Source organism: Dendrobates tinctorius, unplaced genomic scaffold (genome assembly GCF_039654945.1).
Source record: "Dendrobates tinctorius isolate UK_male_01 unplaced genomic scaffold, ASM3965494v1 ptg000334l, whole genome shotgun sequence".
Taxonomy (NCBI): domain Eukaryota; kingdom Metazoa; phylum Chordata; class Amphibia; order Anura; family Dendrobatidae; genus Dendrobates; species Dendrobates tinctorius.
The window spans coordinates 529,272-549,284 of NW_027362000.1; the positions used below are offsets into that span (position 1 = coordinate 529,272).

The 20,013-nt window shown below is 45.0% G+C and overlaps 1 protein-coding gene across 1 annotated transcript in view; it reads left to right on the forward strand.

Moving 5' to 3' along the window:
* The first annotated feature begins 4,792 nt into the window (after positions 1-4,792).
* ATOH8 (atonal bHLH transcription factor 8) overlaps positions 4,793-20,013 on the forward strand; it is a 69,655-nt gene continuing 54,434 nt past the window's right edge. Inside the window, exon 1 of the mRNA XM_073562063.1 lies at positions 4,793-5,687. Coding sequence (XP_073418164.1) covers positions 5,139-5,687 — 549 coding nt within the window. The 5' untranslated portion in view covers positions 4,793-5,138. The remainder of the gene's footprint in view (positions 5,688-20,013) is intronic.

Genomic DNA, 20,013 nt, shown 5'->3' on the forward strand with positions numbered 1-20,013 from the left:
TGTAATAAGTGACATCACTGCTCTCCATAATTATGTAATAAATGACATCACTGCTCTCCAGAATTATGTAATAAGTGACATCACTGCTCTCCAGAATTACTCAAGAAGTGACATCACTGCTCTCCAGAATTATGTAATAAGTGACATCATTGCTCTCCAGAATTACGCAAGAAGTGACATCACTACTCTCCAGAAATATGTAAGAAGTGACATCACTGCTCTCCACAAGTATGCAAGAGGTGACATCACTGCTCTCCAGAATTATGTAATAAGTGACATCACTGCTCTCCAGAATTATGTAATAAGTGACATCACTGCTCTCCACAAGTATGCAAGAGGTGACATCACTGCTCTCCAGAATTGTGTAAGAGGTGACATCACTACTCTCCAGGATTATGTAAGTGACATCACTACTCTCCAGAATTATGTAATAAGTGACATCATTGCTCTCCAGAATTACGCAAGAAGTGACATCACTACTCTCCAGAAATATGTAAGAAGTGACATCACTGCTCTCCACAAGTATGCAAGAGGTGACATCACTGCTCTCCAGAATTATGTAATAAGTGACATCACTGCTCTCCAGAATTATGTAATAAGTGACATCACTGCTCTCCACAAGTATGCAAGAGGTGACATCACTGCTGTCCAGAATTATGTAAGTGACATCACTGCTCTCCAGAATTATGTAAGAGGTGACATCACTACTCTCCAGAATTATGTAAGAGATGCCATCACTACTCTCCAGAATTATGTAAGAGGTGACATCACTACTATCCAGAATTATGTAAGAGATGACATCACTACTCTCCAGAATAACGTAAGAAGTGACATCACTGCTCTCCAGAATTATGTAATAAGTGACATCACTGCTTTCCATAATTATGTAATAAATGACATCACTGCTCTCCAGAATTATGTAATAAGTGACATCACTGCTCTACAGAATTACTCAAGAAGTGACATCACTGCTCTCCAGAATTATGTAATAAGTGACATCATTGCTCTCCAGAATTACGCAAGAAGTGACATCACTACTCTCCAGAATTATGTAAGAAGTGACATCACTGCTCTCCACAAGTATGCAAGAGGTGACATCACTGCTCTCCAGAATTATGTAATAAGTGACATCACTGCTCTCCAGAATTATGTAATAAGTGACATCACTGCTCTCCACAAGTATGCAAGAGGTGACATCACTGCTGTCCAGAATTATGTAAGTGACATCACTGCTCTCCAGAATTATGTAAGAGGTGACATCACTACTCTCCAGAATTATGTAAGAGATGCCATCACTACTCTCCAGAATTATGCAAGAGGTGACATCACTACTATCCAGAATTATGTAAGAGATGACATCACTACTCTCCAGAATAACGTAAGAAGTGACATCACTGCTCTCCAGAATTATGTAATAAGTGACATCACTGCTTTCCATAATTATGTAATAAATGACATCACTGCTCTACAGAATTACTCAAGAAGTGACATCACTGCTCTCCAGAATTATGTAATAAGTGACATCATTGCTCTCCAGAATTACGCAAGAAGTGACATCACTACTCTCCAGAATTATGTAAGAAGTGACATCACTGCTCTCCACAAGTATGCAAGAGGTGACATCACTGCTCTCCAGAATTATGTAATAAGTGACATCACTGCTCTCCAGAATTATGTAATAAGTGACATCACTGCTCTCCACAAGTATGCAAGAGGTGACATCACTGCTCTCCAGAATTGTGTAAGAGGTGACATCACTACTCTCCAGGATTATGTAAGTGACATCACTACTCTCCAGAATTATGTAAGAGATGCCATCACTACTCTCCAGAATTATGTAAGAGGTGACATCACTACTATCCAGAATTATGTAAGAGATGACATCACTACTCTCCAGAATAACGTAAGAAGTGACATCACTGCTCTCCAGAATTATGTAATAAGTGACATCACTGCTCTCCATAATTATGTAATAAATGACATCACTGCTCTCCAGAATTATGTAATAAGTGACATCACTGCTCTACAGAATTACTCAAGAAGTGACATCACTGCTCTCCAGAATTATGTAATAAGTGACATCATTGCTCTCCAGAATTACGCAAGAAGTGACATCACTACTCTCCAGAATTATGTAAGAAGTGACATCACTGCTCTCCACAAGTATGCAAGAGGTGACATCACTGCTCTCCAGAATTATGTAATAAGTGACATCACTGCTCTCCAGAATTATGTAATAAGTGACATCACTGCTCTCCACAAGTATGCAAGAGGTGACATCACTGCTCTCCAGAATTGTGTAAGAGGTGACATCACTACTCTCCAGGATTATGTAAGTGACATCACTGCTCTCCAAAATTGTACGAGAAGTGACATCACTGCTCTCCTGAATTATGTAATAAGTGAAATCACTACTTTCCAGAATTATGTAATAAGTGACATCACTGCTCTCCAGAATTATGTAATAAGTTAAATCACTGCTCTCCAGAATTATGTAATAAGTGACATCACTGCTCTCCAGAATTATGTAGTAAGTGACATCACTGCTCTCCAGAGTATGTAATAAGTGACATCACTGCTCTACAGAATTATGTAATAAGTGACATCACTGCTGTCCAGAGTATGTAATAAGTGACATCACTGCTCTCCAGAATTATGTAATAAGTGACATCACTGCTCTCCAAAATTATGTAATAAGTGACATCACTGCTCTCCAGCATTATGTAATAAGTGACATCACTGCTCTCCAGAATTATGTAATAAGTGACATCACTGCTCTCCAGCATTATGTAATAAGTGACATCACTGCTCTCCAGCATTATGTAATATGTGACATCACTGCTCTCCAGAATTATGCAATAAGTGACATCACTGCTCTCCAAAATTATGTAAGAGGTGACATCACTGCTCTCCAGTATTATGAAATAAGTGACATCACTGCTCTCCAGAATTATGTAATAAGTGACATCACTGCTCTCCAGAATTATGTAAAAAGTAACATCACTGCTCTCCAGCATTATGTAATAAGTGACATCACTGCTCTCCAGAATTATGTAATAAGTGACATCACTGCTCTCCAGAATTATGTAATAAGTGACATCACTGCTCTCCAGAATTATGTAATAAGTGACATCACTGCTCTCCAGCATTATGTAATATGTGACATCACTGCTCTCCAGAATTATGCAATAAGTGACATCACTGCTCTCCAAAATTATGTAAGAGGTGACATCACTGCTCTCCAGTATTATGAAATAAGTGACATCACTGCTCTCCAGAATTATGTAATAAGTGACATCACTGCTCTCCAGAATTATGTAATAAGTGACATCACTGCTCTCCAGCATTATGTAATATGTGACATCACTGCTCTCCAGAATTATGCAATAAGTGACATCACTACTCTCCAGAATTATGTAATAAGTGACATCACTGCTCTCCAGCATTATGTAATATGTGACATCACTGCTCTCCAGAATTATGCAATAAGTGACATCACTACTCTCCAGAATTATGTAATAAGTGACATCACTGCTCTCCAGAATTATGTAATAAGTGACATCACTGCTCTCCAGCATTATATAAGAGGTGACATCAATGCTCTCCAGAGTATGCAATAAGTGACATCACTGCTCTCCAGAGTATGTAATAAGTGACGTCACTGCTCTCCAGCATTATATAAGAGGTGACATCAATGCTCTCCAGAATTACGCAAGAAGTGACATCACTGCTCTCCAGAATTATGTAATAATTGACATCACTGCTCTCCAGCATTATGTAATAAGTGACATCACTGCTCTCCAGCATTATGTAATAAGTGACATCACTGCTCTCCAGAGTATGTAAGAAGTGACATCACTGCTCTCCAGAGTATGCAATAAGTGACATCACTGCTCTCCAGCATTATGTAATAAGTGACATCACTGCTCTCCAGAATTATGTAATAAGTGACATCACTGCTCTCCAGCATTATGTAATAAGTGACATCACTGCTCTCCAGCATTATGTAATAAGTGAAATCACTGCTCTCTTGAATTATTTAATAAGTGACATCACTGCTCTCCAGCATTATGTAATAAGTGACATCACTGCTCTCCAGCATTATGTAATAAGTGACATCACTGCTCTCCAGAGTATGTAAGAAGTGACATCACTGCTCTCCAGCATTATGTAATAATTGACATCACTGCTCTCCAGAGTATGTAATAAGTGACATCACTGCTCTCCAGAGTATGTAAGAAGTGACATCACTGCTCTCCAGAGTATGCAATAAGTGACATCACTGCTCTCCAGCATTATGTAATAATTGACATCACTGCTCTCCAGAGTATGTAATAAGTGACATCACTGCTCTCCAGAATTATGTAATAAGTGACATCACTGCTCTCCAGAATTATGTAATAAGTGACATCACTGCTCTCCAGCATTATGTAATAAGTGAAATCACTGCTCTCTTGAATTATTTAATAAGTGACATCACTGCTCTCTTGAATGATGTAATAAGTGACATCACTGCTCTCCAGTTATGGGATGACATCACTTCTACACTTCCCAGTAATGCCATCACTGCTCTTCCAGCAACTTGTGATATATATATATATATACATAGCCTACACTTGCACACTGCTCCAGACCTTGCTGTGCATAGACAGTGATAATCCCCCCAGACACTGACTTGATGCCCCCCTGGCTCCTCTCTCACACTCTCTCCAGCAGTTTTGCCTCTTTTCCAGCTCTCGGTTCCGGCAGCGAAGGGGTGGCTGCAGAATAATAAGATCACGTCTCATTTCCCTGGGATTCCTCAGTTCTAAAGGAAGCAGCTCATTCACCATCCACAGAACAAAGAGGGGACTGGCAGCCCAGCTGTTCTGGAGAGGGGAGAGAAAGGCTTCCTGCCCCTTTAAAGAGCAGCTCCTCTGTGTGCTGGAAAGTCTCCCTGGCTGTGGAGCAGGCGGCATGCTGACTGATCTCACTAACAGGGGCTTCTGTGTAAGCTGAGGCTAAACAAACACAGATGGGGAGCTCAGTGTGCACTCCCCAGACCTGCTGCCGAGGGGACAGCAGATGACACCGAGCCTGCCCTGCACACAGCACAGGAGCCTCCTCCTCCTCCTCATCATCACTGCTGCTCCCCAACTATGAGGAACCTCCAGATCCTGCAGGATCCCCAATGGAACACTCACTGCCTCAAGGACATCAAGAGGCTGAAGAGGAAGAACAGGGAGCTCCTCAAGAAGGTCAATGGCTACCAAACTTTTAAAGTGGACTTGGGTGGTCATGATCATCATCACCACCAGGTCAAGGGGGAGTCTACACCGGGACAAGAGCAGTCTGCTCCTCCTGTGATGGACAGGAGGGTGGTGGTGGCTGAGGATGCCTTGGACTTGAGTGGTGGGCTGCTTCCAGGGCCAAAGGGGTTAATGCCTCCTGCTGCTGCTCCAGGGTTGGAGATCGGGGAGCAGAGGGTGCAGTCCAGGGTGGTGGTCTGTCACCGACCCCCAGAGACCTCCTACTTGTCAGTGACTTACAACGACAACAGTCCTGAGCCCTGCGCATCTCCAAGGAAGAGGCTGGGGGAGACCGCAGAGATCAAAGCCATCCAGCAGACCAGGAGACTGCTGGCCAATGCCAGGGAGAGGACCAGGGTGCACACCATCAGCGCAGCCTTCGAGGCGCTCAGGAAGCAGGTATGGACCCCCCGATCGTGTGTGTCATGGCTGTGAATGACATGTGTCCTGATGGACCGCAGAGCTTGCCATCTAATATCTGTGTGAGCGTGTACGGTGCACTATAGTGCGGCACTGCTCTCGCTAGACGTCTCCGACCCGCGCGTAAGCGATACTGCAGAGCTTACAGTCCACCAGGGCGTGGAGGGTTAACAAACGGTAGATCCAAAAGGATACGGGAACGTCGCTTCCAACACGTGGAAAACGCCATCAAAACGTGACCGATGGTCACCGGGAAGGCAAAGAAAAAAAAAAGACCCCAAAACCTGGCGCCGTCTCTTGTTTTGTTGCCTGTCTGAACTCTGCTTGTCAGACAGCAGATGTCTCTGCGACGGTGCCGGCGTTATAGGGCGTCCGTAGATGTGGGGTCATGCAATGGTTAATAATGGACCGCTGGTCTCCAACCAGTAGGACGCTCTCCGGTGATATCTTTTAGGGGTTTTTTTACATTTCGTAAATCGGGTTCTCTCGGATATTGCAAATATTTAGTCGTTTTTGCAGCAACCGAAATAATTTTGTAATTAGAAAATTGCTTTGGTAATAATAAGAATAATAATTATATATATATATATATATATATGACTGATCTGCAATACCAGACATGGCCTATAGGCAAGAGTGGCGCCATTGCAGACCTTATTTTCTAATGCTAGACAACCACTTTAAAGGTATATATGACCTAAGACTTTGGCCCTTTTCTAGTGACCTGTTAACCCCCAATTTTACTGTGTTCCACACCGGTTTGGAACTTGTAAGAAAAGGCAGATATTGGATGACTTGGCGCATATGCTAATCAGATGTACTGTCCCACCATGGTCCCTAATGCCACAGTGAGGGCCCCTACTGAGAGCGATGACGGGGAGCAGATGGTGCGGAGCTCTGACTCCGGTCTCTGACAGGCAGAGTATGGTGTGACTTTCCATTCCAGCAGGTGGTACACGGGCTTCAGACTTGTGTCCGGTTGCAGATTCATTTCTCTCCTGCGTTGATTCATTGTTTTCCGTGAAGCTTATAATAAACCTATAATTGTAGGACGTCTTTAGAGGAGGTTCCCCAGTCTCACTGACTCTTCTAAGCCATGAAGTCTTCATTATCGGTGGTCTCCAGCTGGCATGGGCATGGTCAGTGTGCTACTGCAGGGTCTTACAACTTTGCTCTCCTGCTACATGTGAAGATTTGTGCCTTGCAAACATAAAGGGAACCTGTCACTGGGTTTCTCCCATATAACGTACGACCGCCACCATTATGGCCCAATCTGAATCCCCAAAAATAGCTTTTATTATAATTTCAGGGGAGGCGGTCCGGTCCGATGGGCATCTCAGGGCTTGATCGGGCGCCTCCTCTCTTCTTACAGTCGTCGTCCTCTTTCCCGGCTTCGTCTGAATGATGTGTCCTACGTCACCCACACAGTGTCCTCCATCGTGGTTCTGAGCAGATGTACCGTATTTTTCGGACTATAAGACGCACCCCAAATTTTCAGAAAGAAAATAGGGAAAAAAATTAATGTGTCAAATGGCGGTCCATCTTACAGTCCAAATTCACCTTACCCCGGGGGGGGATCAGCAGCGCTGGTGGAGCGGGGTCTCAGGAGATGTTCGGTGGTCCGGCGATATGACTCCCATCCCAGGCTGGCGCAGCAGGTGCGGTGGCCTCTGGGAAACCCCATCCCAGGTTGGTGCGACAGGTTTGGTACTTCTCTCTGCCCTGCCGAGGGCAGAGCAGAATACTGTAGTGCGCATGCGCCGGCTTTTTTTCTCGGTCATCGGCGCTCTTCGGCCTTTCCTGACGCATGCACAGTACAGTACTGTATGCTGCTCTGCCCTCGGCAGGACTGAGCGAAGTACACCTACGCAGGAGCGCGTCGGGGGACACATCATCCACACGGAGCAAGGAAGGAGGATTGTGATCGTGGGAAGAGAGGAGTCCTCTGATCAATACTTGAGGCGCCCAACGGACCGGACCACCCTGTCTGCTATTTTTTGGGTTCTGAAGACAGGATCGGGGTCTTTTTTACAGCATTCCAGTTTGGTGGTGGCCGTACTGGTGAATGGTTCCCTTTAAGTTCCCACCTGTACCTTAGTCTAGCACTTTGTGTGGTTTTGGAGCACAAATCATACTGGGTGTGATCACTCATATCTTGTGTTAATAGAAAGTTTATTATTTTTTTTTTTAATCACTTATATGGCGCCATTAATTCCGCAGCACTATACAGGCATCGTCATCACTGTCCCCATTGGGGCTCGCAATCTAGCTTCCCTATTAGTATGTCTTTGGAGTGTGGGAGGAATCTGGAGAATCTGGAGAAAACCCACGGGGGGAACATACAAACTCCCTACAGATGTTGTCCTTGGTGGGATCAGACCCCTGCGTTGCAAGTTTACAGTAATAGCCACCGAGCCGCCCAAAGTTAATAAATTCTTCTCCTTTAAAAAAAAAAGTTTTGACATGTTGCTTTGATCAGTGTGGATCCAGGTTCTAAGATTGCTCAAAGGAAGGGAAGAGTCAGACCGACGAGGATCACAACACAATGCTTGGACTGGCCGTCGGTTCTCCCAATCCATAAAAATGCATGCTGTCACGCTTGGGTTGGAAGAGCTGACGGCCAGTCCGAGCATTGCGTTGTGATCCTCATCCAAATTAAAGGGGCATCTGACTCTTCACGAAGGGGTCAAAAACACCCGAGCACCGGCCGATCGGGGTACAGACCCATTGACTTTCTATTTGGTCCCTATAAATATCTACTTACATGAACCCCTTGTGTTTCAGGACTGGGACCCCCCAGCAATGCAGACTATTAAACAGTGGCTACAACTTTTTAAAAGTTTATTTACAGTTTAAAAATCTACTTTTTCCTAATTATATCCGTTTCTGGGAAAATTCTCTTCCATCCATAAGAGGAGTCGTCAATCATATTTTTTTCCCAGAGCCCTAAATGATCAATCATCCTATATCCCGGCCTCCTTGTTTGATCGGTTACCAGGACTCTGGGAAAGTTGGGTGACACAAGGGGCTGCCAGGTTGTGTCTTCATGAAATATTGGCACAATTCGTTCTCTGTTATTCCAATATTTGCTTTTTATGCAGAAAGAGAAAACAGCGTGATGTGGTGAGAAGATAATGGGAGATGACACATCAGATTTTTACTGTGATGTCCGGGCGTTCCCTCCCTTGGCTTGTGAGATGCCAGTAAAGTATCGACTGGGGCCGAAACGATCACGAGAATGGTGGTTCCAAACTCTGTACCCCTCAGTTTGCATCTTACAGTCCCATTCACTCTTATGAACGAGCAGTCGACATTAAAGGGAACCTGTCATCAGGTTTTCTCTATATAAACTGCGGCAACCCCTTTAATGCCTCTAAGGGTATTCTAGTAAGATATATATATATATAAGTCCCCAACTCCCTCTGCATAGCCCTAAAAATCCCTTTAATAATCCCCATATACTGATTGGCCCGTCGTCTCCTCTCCCATCACAATCGCCGTCCTCCTACCCTGCCTCTGCCTGGAAACGTACGGAAAATTGACAACTGGGTGTTACTCTGACCCTTTCCAAGGGGGTGTGTCCCAACACACACTGACTGACAGCACTGGTTTGGTGTGCATGATCTCACCCCCAGCTGGTAACGCCCAGTTGTCATTTTATCAATACATTTCTAGTGGGAGAATAACAGAAGACGTAAAAATGGTGCAGAATTGGTATATTCTGGGAATACAAGTGTTCACTAACCTTAAGGCCGGTATCAGACTTGCGAGAAACTCGCATGAGTCTCGCACATCAATACCCGGCACTGCCGCCCGCGAGAAACTCGCACGGATCTCGCACATCAATACCCGGCACTGCCGCCCGCACTCGGGAGCGGAATGTGTGGCTGCGTGTATTTGTATGCAGCTGAACGCTCCGGTTCCGAGTGCCGGTATTGATGTGCGAGACCCGTGCGAGTTTCTCGCAAGTCTGACCAAGGCCTAATAGAATTTCTCACAATGGAAAGTTATCCCTTGTCCTAAGGATGAGGAATGACTTACTGATCATCGGTGGGGTTCAACCGCTGAGACCCCCAGTGATCTCTAGAAACGATCTCTGCAAATCCTGCCTGAATGGGGCAAGCTCCATTTCCTTGTGCTGAGAAAATCACGGTTGATCAGCTGTTATAGTCTCTTCGCCTCACAGCTGCTGCACTATGGCAATACCAGAAGAAAGTGCCATGATCTTCAGATTTGGCCTTGGAAGCAAGTCACATAACCCTGTCTCCGGTGGTGGGATTCTCGTACAATCTACAACATACAGATTATTTTTGTGCCATTTTTGCAATTTAAGCTCAATAGCAAAAATTAATACAATAACAACTTGAAAGCCCCATCTGAAAAAAAAAAAGTTATTTTTTTTACAGTGATTGGCTGCAGCGGTCATGTGCACTGTTGATGTGATGTCACTCCTGCAGCCTGTTGGAGCATCGGCTGGGAGGCAGCATTGGAGCCAGGGAAGGTGATACCAGCTCTGTGTTATACAGTACATCTACAATCTTTTGGTTTACTAGTAGTGATGAGCGAACAGGCCTGGATAAGGTGTTAGCTCAGCATGCTCGGGTCCTAACCGAGTGGTCACTTCAGCGTGCTCGAAAAATATGTACGAGTCCCCGCGGCTGCGTGTCCCGCGTTGTTGCTCAACACATTCAGGGCTTTCCTGAGACATGCAGCCGCGGGGACTCGAACATATTTTTCGAGCACGCCGAAGTCACTCGGTTTGCACCTGAAAATGGCTGATGTGTAATATTGCCCTATTTACTTCTTTGGAATCAAAGGGGCAATATTATTTTGGAAAGAATTCCGCCATGTTTTTCGAATTCTGGAAAATTCCTTGAAGATCTGAGAAGTCCCTGCATTGGGTAATATGATTAGTGTTTTGTAACTGAGTGATTGGTTGGAATAAAGTCCCACCCCCAAGGATCCCAGAGGGAACCCACCTCTGCTTCCTTTTAGCCACGTGCATAGTGGGGTCCTTCTAACCCTTGTTCGGTGACGCAGATACCCCATGGGTTGTCACATAGCCCTCCTTATAGCTGTCAGTCAATTTTTCCTCTTTCTTCTTTTTACATTGGTTTAATATGGAATTTTTTTCCACCTTAATCAATAACAGAAACCAAAACTTAGTCCCTGAATGTTTTCGAATAGCTGATTTTCTTCTTCTCCGGGAACGTTTCGGTGTAGTCCATTGTTCTGTCTGTTCGCACAGGAACTGATTTTGGGATAAATAGAAGATTAGACTAAACAATAAGCTGACTTGTCATCTGGAAGCGATTACTGACCCCACAGCGCTCAATCCCTTAATATTTTATTATAAATTAATGCTATGGACTTATACGATATGTGCATGTGCATTCAATAGATTGTAGTTTGGAATTCCATGGGCGTCATCTCTCTCCAAAACTATCCGGGAACATTCCAGGTTACGGTTTCTGTAATGGATCTTCGTGGAATCAGCTACTAAATTTTGACCAATCCTTTATCAAATACCATTTTTGAGTCATAGGGAGACAATGGTGCCTCTACCTAAAGTTGTGTCTAGGTATTATACACTCAGCTATGATATATTGGACTGCAATACCCTGATCTGCCTGCAGGGGCACTGTTTGAAAAACTGGAGCTTCAGGGTTGTATGTAATAAGTCATGTAACCATCATTGCAGACAGTATAATTAGTCCCGGAGGTGAGTTAAATTATTTGCAAAGTGAAATAGTGTACAGACTAAGATGATTTATGAACACGTCCTAACCAGTCCTTATAAGAAAATAATAGCCCTAGGCATCGGAGTTCCGCTAAATTAGGCATAGACCCTTGGCAGGTTAGGAGGTATGGCTCCAGCTATACACATGACGTAGTGGCTGGCAGAACACACTTTTTGCCTACAGCTACCTTTACTATTCAAGCGTTCATGTATTCTCTATGGGGAGAGAGGAGAAAGTGGCTTCCAGACTCCTCTAGAAGCCACTTTTTTCAATTCCAACTGCATCATTTTCTCCTTTGATATCTATCGGGGAAAAGTCCCATATATATCAGATGATTGGCCGATCCTGAAGATATCAGAAAGTTTTGGCCAACTTCCCAACTTTAATCTATAGTGTTAGGGGTGTTAGAGGGGTAGTCCACCAATGAGAACAATTTTTATTTTAATTAAATATGTGTAATTAGGGCTAAAAAAAAACATTCTTGCAAATTGATTTCATAGAAAATAATGTGCACACTTTGGCTCTACAGGCTCTTTGTTTCCTTGCACATTCAACCTTGATGTGGTCTGTGGGCATAAATCAGTTGAGAGTAACTTAAAAAAAAAAGTTAAGATAAAACAGTTAGTTAAAAACTCTCCCAATGGATTAGCAGTACAAGCTTACTGATGGAATCCTAGTTAACTAATTTGTCTCCCAACAGAATGGCTGCAAAATTTTTAAATAAGAAAATAATGATCCCAAAGGTGGACAACTACTTTAAGGACTTTTGACATTTTACCAAAGAAATTGACTCTATGGATAAATTAATCTGTGATTCCTAATTGCCTGTCCTTTAATGGAATACTCCGAGCAATGATTTGTGGGTATGGATTGGGTTAAACCTGTATTTTATTCATTTGAACATCTGCTCATTCTAGACTTTGCAGTCCAGTGGGTGGACCTTCTCTCACACTGTGACAGTCTTCGGTAAGAATGGGTGGGCCTCAAACTGTTCCTGGAACTGGGACCCTAACTATCTTCCCCGTCCCGGGGGTACTCCTGGAGGTAGAGAGTCCGAAGTCTCCAACCTTACTATTCCCCTGAGGCATGGGACAGAAATATAAGGCAAATAAGACACAAAGACAAAACAGGGATAACAGAAAGCAACAAACATACAAGCACTCATCAAAGGTAAAGAGGTATATAGGGAAGGATAGGAATGTACCAACAAAATGGGAATAGGACAATGAGGAAAGCATACACCCAAAAACAGCACGCAACAATCTCCAGCAGCAACAACCATCTCCTATTCAGCACACAACAATCTCCAGGGAGCTAGGAAGCAAAACTTTCACTGGCAAAATAGAGAAGGTCTGGCCAGGTTCCACAGGGAGAGGTAGTGACCAGAGCAGAAGCAGCTGAAAATGGAGCTGCAAGTTTCTGACTAGCATAGGGTCGTTAACCTCTTCAGCACCAAAGGAAGCCATATCCAATTAAAATGGGACACATATAAACACGCAAAATGGAAGATCTGCGATTCAGAATACATACTGATCTTCTAACCCCAGATCTCCCAGGAGGATGTGACACTTACATAGTGATTGACAGCCTTCTTGTAACCGTACATACAGAAATAACTGTTAATCACCGCCAATTGGACACTTAAGGCTGGGATCACACTACCGTGTGTGATGCGAGAAGCTCACACGGTTTCTCAAATCAACACCCAGCGCTGTTGCCGACACTCAGGACCGGAGCTGTGGCTGCATGTATCTCTATGAAGCCACAGCTTCGGTCCTGAGTGCCGGCGGCAGCGCTGGGTGTTGATGCGAGAGACTCGTTATACTGAATAATTTCCCATAAAGCTACTGAATTAATTATAATTAATACTTAATATAATCTGCACGTCTAACTCCTCTTTAAGATCTCTTAACTTTGATAGTGTTAAAAAAAAAAAGTATATATTTCAAAGAGGTCCCGTGTGAAGCGAACGGCAGCAGCGGCAGGAGGTCGTCCCTTATTTCGGCTCTTGCATACCTTAGCTTATTTCCTAAGATCTAGCGGAATACTTAAATCCCATCTCAGGCCGTTCCGTGGAGCGTTGGCTGCACATTCTGTTTGGATGGGGAATCTATTCGGCATCCAAGAAGGTTTTCTCTTTGTTTTATTCCAGCAAACTTTCCCAAAGTGATTCCAGACTGGTAGCCAAAATGTACGTTTCGTTGGTGAAGTCTCAGCATTCATTATCCGTTTCCCACGCACATGAGCGTCTCAGAATGTTAAGAGATAAAAAAAACAAAGGATTCTGAGTTTATTCTAAGGGTTGCACGACTGGCTGCTAAATACGTTCATCAAAATATTAGCGGTGCCATATTCAAGTTCCTTAAATTAGCATCTTTTTTTTAAATTTTAATAATTGCATGTAAGTGTTTTCCAACCTCCCGCTTTTCCTGTCTATTTCCCTGTCTTTCGCTGCCTTGATATCAGAACGTACTCATTTGGAGTACAGATGATGGCAGTGATCGGTCAGCTCAGCCCCAGAGTCTCTTCACACGTTGCATTTTTGCAACTTTTTTTTTTCTTTTCAGCAGCCAAAAATTGCTTTCTCGGTCCGTTTTTCAGCGTTTTTTCGTCGCTTATTTTTTTTTTTGTCGCGTTTTTCATGTGCATTACTTGGATAACTTAAAAAAATTACAATTTTAACAAAGTTAGTTTTATTCACCATAAACGCTTCGCTGCGTTTTTGCAACTTTTTTTTTTTCAGCAGCCAAAAACTGCTTTCTTGGTCAGTTTTTCAGCGTTTTTTTGTCGCTTATTTTTTTTTTTTTGTCGCGTTTTTCATGTGCATTACTTGGATGACTTAAAAAAATTACAATTTTAACAAAGTTAGTTTTATTCACCATAAACGCTTCGCTGCGTTTTTGCAACTTTTTTTTTTTCAGCAGCCAAAAACTGCTTTCTTGGTCAGTTTTTCAGCGTTTTTTTGTCGCTTATTTTTTTTTTTTTGTCGCGTTTTTCATGTGCATTACTTGGATGACTTAAAAAAATTACAATTTTAACAAAGTTAGTTTTATTCACCATAAACGCTTCGCTGCGTTTTTGCAACTTTTTTTTTTTTCAGCAGCCAAAAACTGCTTTCTCGGTCAGTTTTTCAGCGTTTTTTGTCGCTTATTTTTTTTTTTTTTGTCGCGTTTTTCATGTGCATTACTTGGATGACTTAAAAAAAATTACAACTTTAACAAAGTTAGTTTTATTCACCATAAACACTTCGCTGCGTTTTTGCAACTTTTTTTTGCACTTTCTAATTACTTTCCATGGGTGAAAAAAACACTGCAAAATATCTGATAGGAATAAAAAAAATAACTATCTGCATGAGATTTCTGAAATCCCATAGCTTTTGCTGGAACTATAACGCAGGAAGGGCGCTATGTGTAAACAGCCATGTGCAGCGTTTTGGGGGAATAAAACAAACTTTTTTTGAACTTTTAGTGTAGACAAATGACGTATAAATCCGCACTCAAAAACAAAGCAAAAAATTATTGCCCATTGGAAGCAAGATTATAAAAATTGACATTTCCAGTCCAGCCCTATTGTTTTTCACTAGTTCTTCACTAGACTATCACTTATGAAGTCGGAGGACGATGTAATCTGGTCACACAATATAGAATTACCTGGCAGCCATTCAAATGCATAGTCACCCATAAAATGCAAAAATAGGCCTCCCTAGTTATGCATGAGCAGTCTTAGAGGGTGGTCCTGAGAGGGGGTCCCGTTTTATGGCAGAACATAAGGGTAAGGGTCGTCAATATCAAACAACCCCTTTTTGAGATTTTCTTGATGTTATTTCCGAGAACACTCACTGGTCTGGGATTTTGCACTCCATGGTATTTTTTAAGGAGGCCACTTTTATCACTATACCTCTATTTATTTTACTCACGCCATCATATTCCGCAGCGCTTTACATACATCATCATCACTGTCCCCATTGGGGCTCAAATCTACATTCCCTACCATTATGTTTTTGGAATGTGAGAGGAAACCGGAGAACCCGGAGGAAACCCACGCAAACACAGGGAGAACATACAAACTCCTTGCAGATGTTGTCCTTGGTGGGATTTGAACCCAGGACCCCAGCGTTGCCAGGATGCAGTGGTAAGTTTTGCTTGATCGCCAAAAGATCAAGTAATGGTACAGGATTTTGATATTGACCACCCATTGCGAAGAGCATAAATAAAGTGGGTCCGGGGGTTGCAAAAAGCACCTAGGCCCTGGAACCTAGAAAGGTCCAAAAAGTCCCATTTGAGAAGACCAATAATATGTTGGGGGCCTTGTTGGATATTTTACATTGGGGTCCTTAATTTTTTAGCTATGCCACTTTGCGTAAAAGGTGTCTTACCATCCTAGGATAAGCACAGCAGCATTAGAAGGAGGACCATCTCCATTAGTCAATTCACACTGCCTGTCATGTCACTCTCACCTGGGGGCGGGACCTCGGGCCCGACGTCTCCTCTTCCGGTGCCGTGACCGCTCCGGGGGTCCCGTCGGGTGCGCACCCGCACTTCTCGTACTTAGTTCCATGTCTGCACAAGGTTCTTAGTGCGCACGCGCGCTCTTCTCTGCCGTGCCTCTGCTCATGTCCTCTCTATGGTATTGGTGGACTTGACCCGGAAGTCCTAGAGCTCTTGTGCTATATCAGGCCACCTCTTCCTATGGGAAGTGCCTGATTATTGTTGTGCTTCCTGGCTTGGTCTGCCTTGTCCTTGCCAGGCTGTGTACTGTATTTCGGTCCTCTGCCTTGTGCTCCATTGTGCCTCCTGGCACGAGTTCTGTCCCTATACTCTGCCTTGTGCTCCATTGTGCCTCCTGGCACACGCTCTGTCCCTGTACTCTGCCTTGTGCTCCGTTGTGCCTCCTGGCACGAGCTCTGTCCCTGTACTCTGCCTTGTGCTCCGTTGTGCCTCCTGGCACACGCTCTGTCCCTGTACTCTGCCTTGTGCTCCGTTGTGCCTCCTGGCACGAGCTCTGTCCCTGTACTCTGCCTTGTGCTCCGTTGTGCCTCCTGGCATGAGCTCTGTCCCTGTACTCTACCTTGTGCTCCATTGTGCCTCCTGGCACGAGCTCTGTCCCTGTACTCTGCCTTGTGCTCCGTTGTGCCTCCTGGCACGAGCTCTGTCCCTGTACTCTGCCTTGTGCTCCATTGTGCCTCCTGGCACACGCTCTGTCCCTGTACTCTGCCTTGTGCTCCGTTGTGCCTCCTGGCACATGCTCTGTCCCTGTACTCTGCCTTGTGCTCCATTGTGCCTCCTGGCACACGCTCTGTCCCTGTACTCTGCCTTGTGCTCTGTTGTGCCTCCTGGCAAGTGCTCTGTTCCTTCACTGTGTTCTCTCGTGCCCCTTGGCACACGCTCTGCTCTATGCTCTGTTGTGCCTCCTGGCACACCTTCTGCCTAGCCCTGCACTGCTTCTTTGCACGCACCCTGCTTTGCTCGCTCCCGGGCGTGCATGTCTGTGCACGCCATACGTGCCCTCGTGTATCCGCCTTGCACTATCCTGTATCTAGCGCACTCCCGTGTACCCGTCCTATACCGTCCGGTGCCCTGCGTTCCCCTGTGTCCACGCTTTGCACGTTCCTGCAGACACACTGACTTGTGTCTCCTGTGAGCCGGCCACCTGGTGCCAGCAGCCGTGGTACCTTACCCCCTTGGGCTGCCCCTGACACTCCCTGTATAGGGGATGGTCCTCACTAGGTCAGCTCACCCTGGGAGTGTTGGTGCCACGACCAGGAGTCGTCACACTTTCCCTATTGAAATCTAGAGCTCAAAAACTTCAAATCTCAATGGGGAAAAGCAGACCATTTTTTTTTTTTACCATTTCCCAATGGGAGAGAGTTCCGGAGAAAGGACCTGCACCTATCAGGCATCTATGTGTCTTTGTTCCCATAGCAACCAATCACAGAGCAGATCTCATTTTCCCAGAGCAGTTTGAAAAATGAAAGCTGAACTCTGATTGGTTGCTATGGGTATCAAACACACTTCTTCTTTTAGATAATTTAGATAAATGTGGTTGATTAGGCCTGATTTACCAAAATGGTGTCTGTTGCCCATAGCAACCAATCAGAACTCACCTTCCGTTTCTTAAACCGCGCTGGCAAAATGAAAGCCGTTCTCTGATTGGTTGCTATGAGTACCAAGGGCAGTTCTTTTAGATACTTATCATAGACTAGATTATGGCCCAATGCTATCGCATCGGGAGGATGCGATAGCATCACTCCTCTTGCCATGTTAACCCTCAACACACACACTCCTCAACACACACTCCTCTCACCTTTCACCATCTCCACTCACTCTTTCACTCCACATACGACCCCTTCTCTCACTCCGTCTCATACTCACGCCGTCATCGCCGCTGCTCCACGATCCCCGACATCTTCTTCCGCCGGCGCCATCCTGGATCCAGACGTTGTCCACGCCGGCGACATGTTCTTGCGGCGACGCCATCTTGAGTATCGTGAAATCCCGCGATAGTCAAGATAGCGTCGCCAGAAGAACGTGTCGCCGGCGTGGACGATGTCGGGATCCAAAATGGCGTCGGCGAAATCTCGCGAGTTTTCGCCGACGCCATTTTGGATCCCGACGTCGTCCTCGCCGGCGACATGTCCTTGCGGTGACGCCATCTTGACTATCGCGGGATTTCGCCGATCCAAAATGGCGTCGCCGCAAGAACATGTCGCCGGCGTGGACGACATCGGGATCCAAAATGGTGTCGGCGTAATCTCGCGAGATTTCGCCGACGCCATCTTTTTGGATCCCGAGTCGTCCACGCCAGCTACATGTTCTTGCGGCGACGCCATCTTGAATCTCGCGGGATTTCACGAAATCCAAGATGGCGTCGCCGCAAGAACATGTCGGCGGCCTGGAGAACGTCTGGATCCAGGATCGCGGCGGCGGAGGAAGATGTCGGGGCAGCGACGATGACGGTGTGAGTATGAGAAACGGAGTGAGAGAAAGGAACGTATGTGGAGTGAAAGAGTGAGTGGACGTGAGTGGAGGTGAAAGGTGAGAGGAGTGTGTGTTGAGGCGGTGTGGTGTGTTGAGGGTTAACATGTGCGTGTGTGTGGTGACGTCACCGGTTACAACTGGACGGAAGTTGTTACAACCGGAAGCTGCTTAGGGCATTTATTATTATAGATGATGAGGAAGAAGCCGTCTGTTGTTGGCGGTGATGGCGTGTAGAGGCTTCTTCAGCCAATGTAATAGATTTAGAGTTAGGGGATTCGTGTGTGAGACGACGGCGTTTATAAGCCTTAATCTTGTCAAGTCGATGGTGTTTTTCCTCAGGAGTCTCATTAGCACGGCGTTGTTTTTGTCGTAGTGCTAAAGCTGCTTTCCTTTCACTGGCATTGGCATACTGTGCATCGGTATTGAATGGTGGTATTGATAGGGCAGAAACAGATTGCTGATTAGTTATGTCAGTGAACGGCATATGGGATGAAGTGTAGCAGTAAATTGTTCCACATGCCGATGTGGAAGCATCCTGTTGTGAGTCTAATAATAATGATGAGGAAGAGGCCGTCTGTTGTCGGCGGTGACGGCGTGCAGAGGCTTCTTCAGCCAATCTTATGGATTTAGAGTTAGGGGATTCGTGTGTGAGGCGACGACGTTTATAAGCCTTAATCTTCTCAAGGCGATGGTGTTTTTCCTCAGGAGTCTCATTAGCACAGCGTTGTTTTTGTCGTAGTGCTAAAGCTGCTTTCCTTTCACTGGCATTGGCATACTTTTTGTTATGACTCATGTTGGCACAGGTAAAGGAGTCTATTTGGCAGTTATCTGGCAGTGAAGAAGGCGTCCTGGAGTATTGTAGAGTAAACAGATACTAATTGACCCTGTAATTGCCCAGCAGTAGTTATGAAGTGGTAGTGGCAAATTGGCCCTGTAGTTAGACACCGGCAGAGGAGCAAGGCAGCAGTAGTTATGGCGGTAGAGGCAAATTGGCCCTGTAATTAGACACCGGCAGAGGAGCAAGGCAGCAGTAGTTATGGCGGTAGAGGCAAATTGGCCCTGTAATTACACACAGGCAGTGAACAGTCAGAGGAGCAAGGCAGCAGTACTTATGGCGGTAGAGGCAAATTGGACCTGTAATTAGACACCAGCAGAGGAGCAATGCAGCAGTAGTTATGGCGGTAGAGGCAAATTGATCCTATAATTAGACACCGGCAGAGGAGCAAGGCAGCAGTAGTTATGGCGGTAGAGGCAAATTGATCCTGTAATTAGACACCAGCAGAGGAGCAAGGCAGCAGTAGTTATGGCGGTAGAGGCAAATTGGCCCTGTAATTAGACACCGGCAGAGGAGCAAGGCAGCAGTAGTTATGGCGGTAGAGGCAAATTGATCCTGTAATTAGACACCGGCAGAGGAGCAAGGCAGCAGTAGTTATGGCGGTAGAGGCAAATTGGCCCTGTAATTAGACACCAGCAGAGGAGCAAGGCAGCAGTAGTTATGGCGGTAGAGGCAAATTGATCCTGTAATTAGACACCGGCAGAGGAGCAAGGCAGCAGTAGTTATGGCGGTAGAGGCAAATTAGCCCTGTA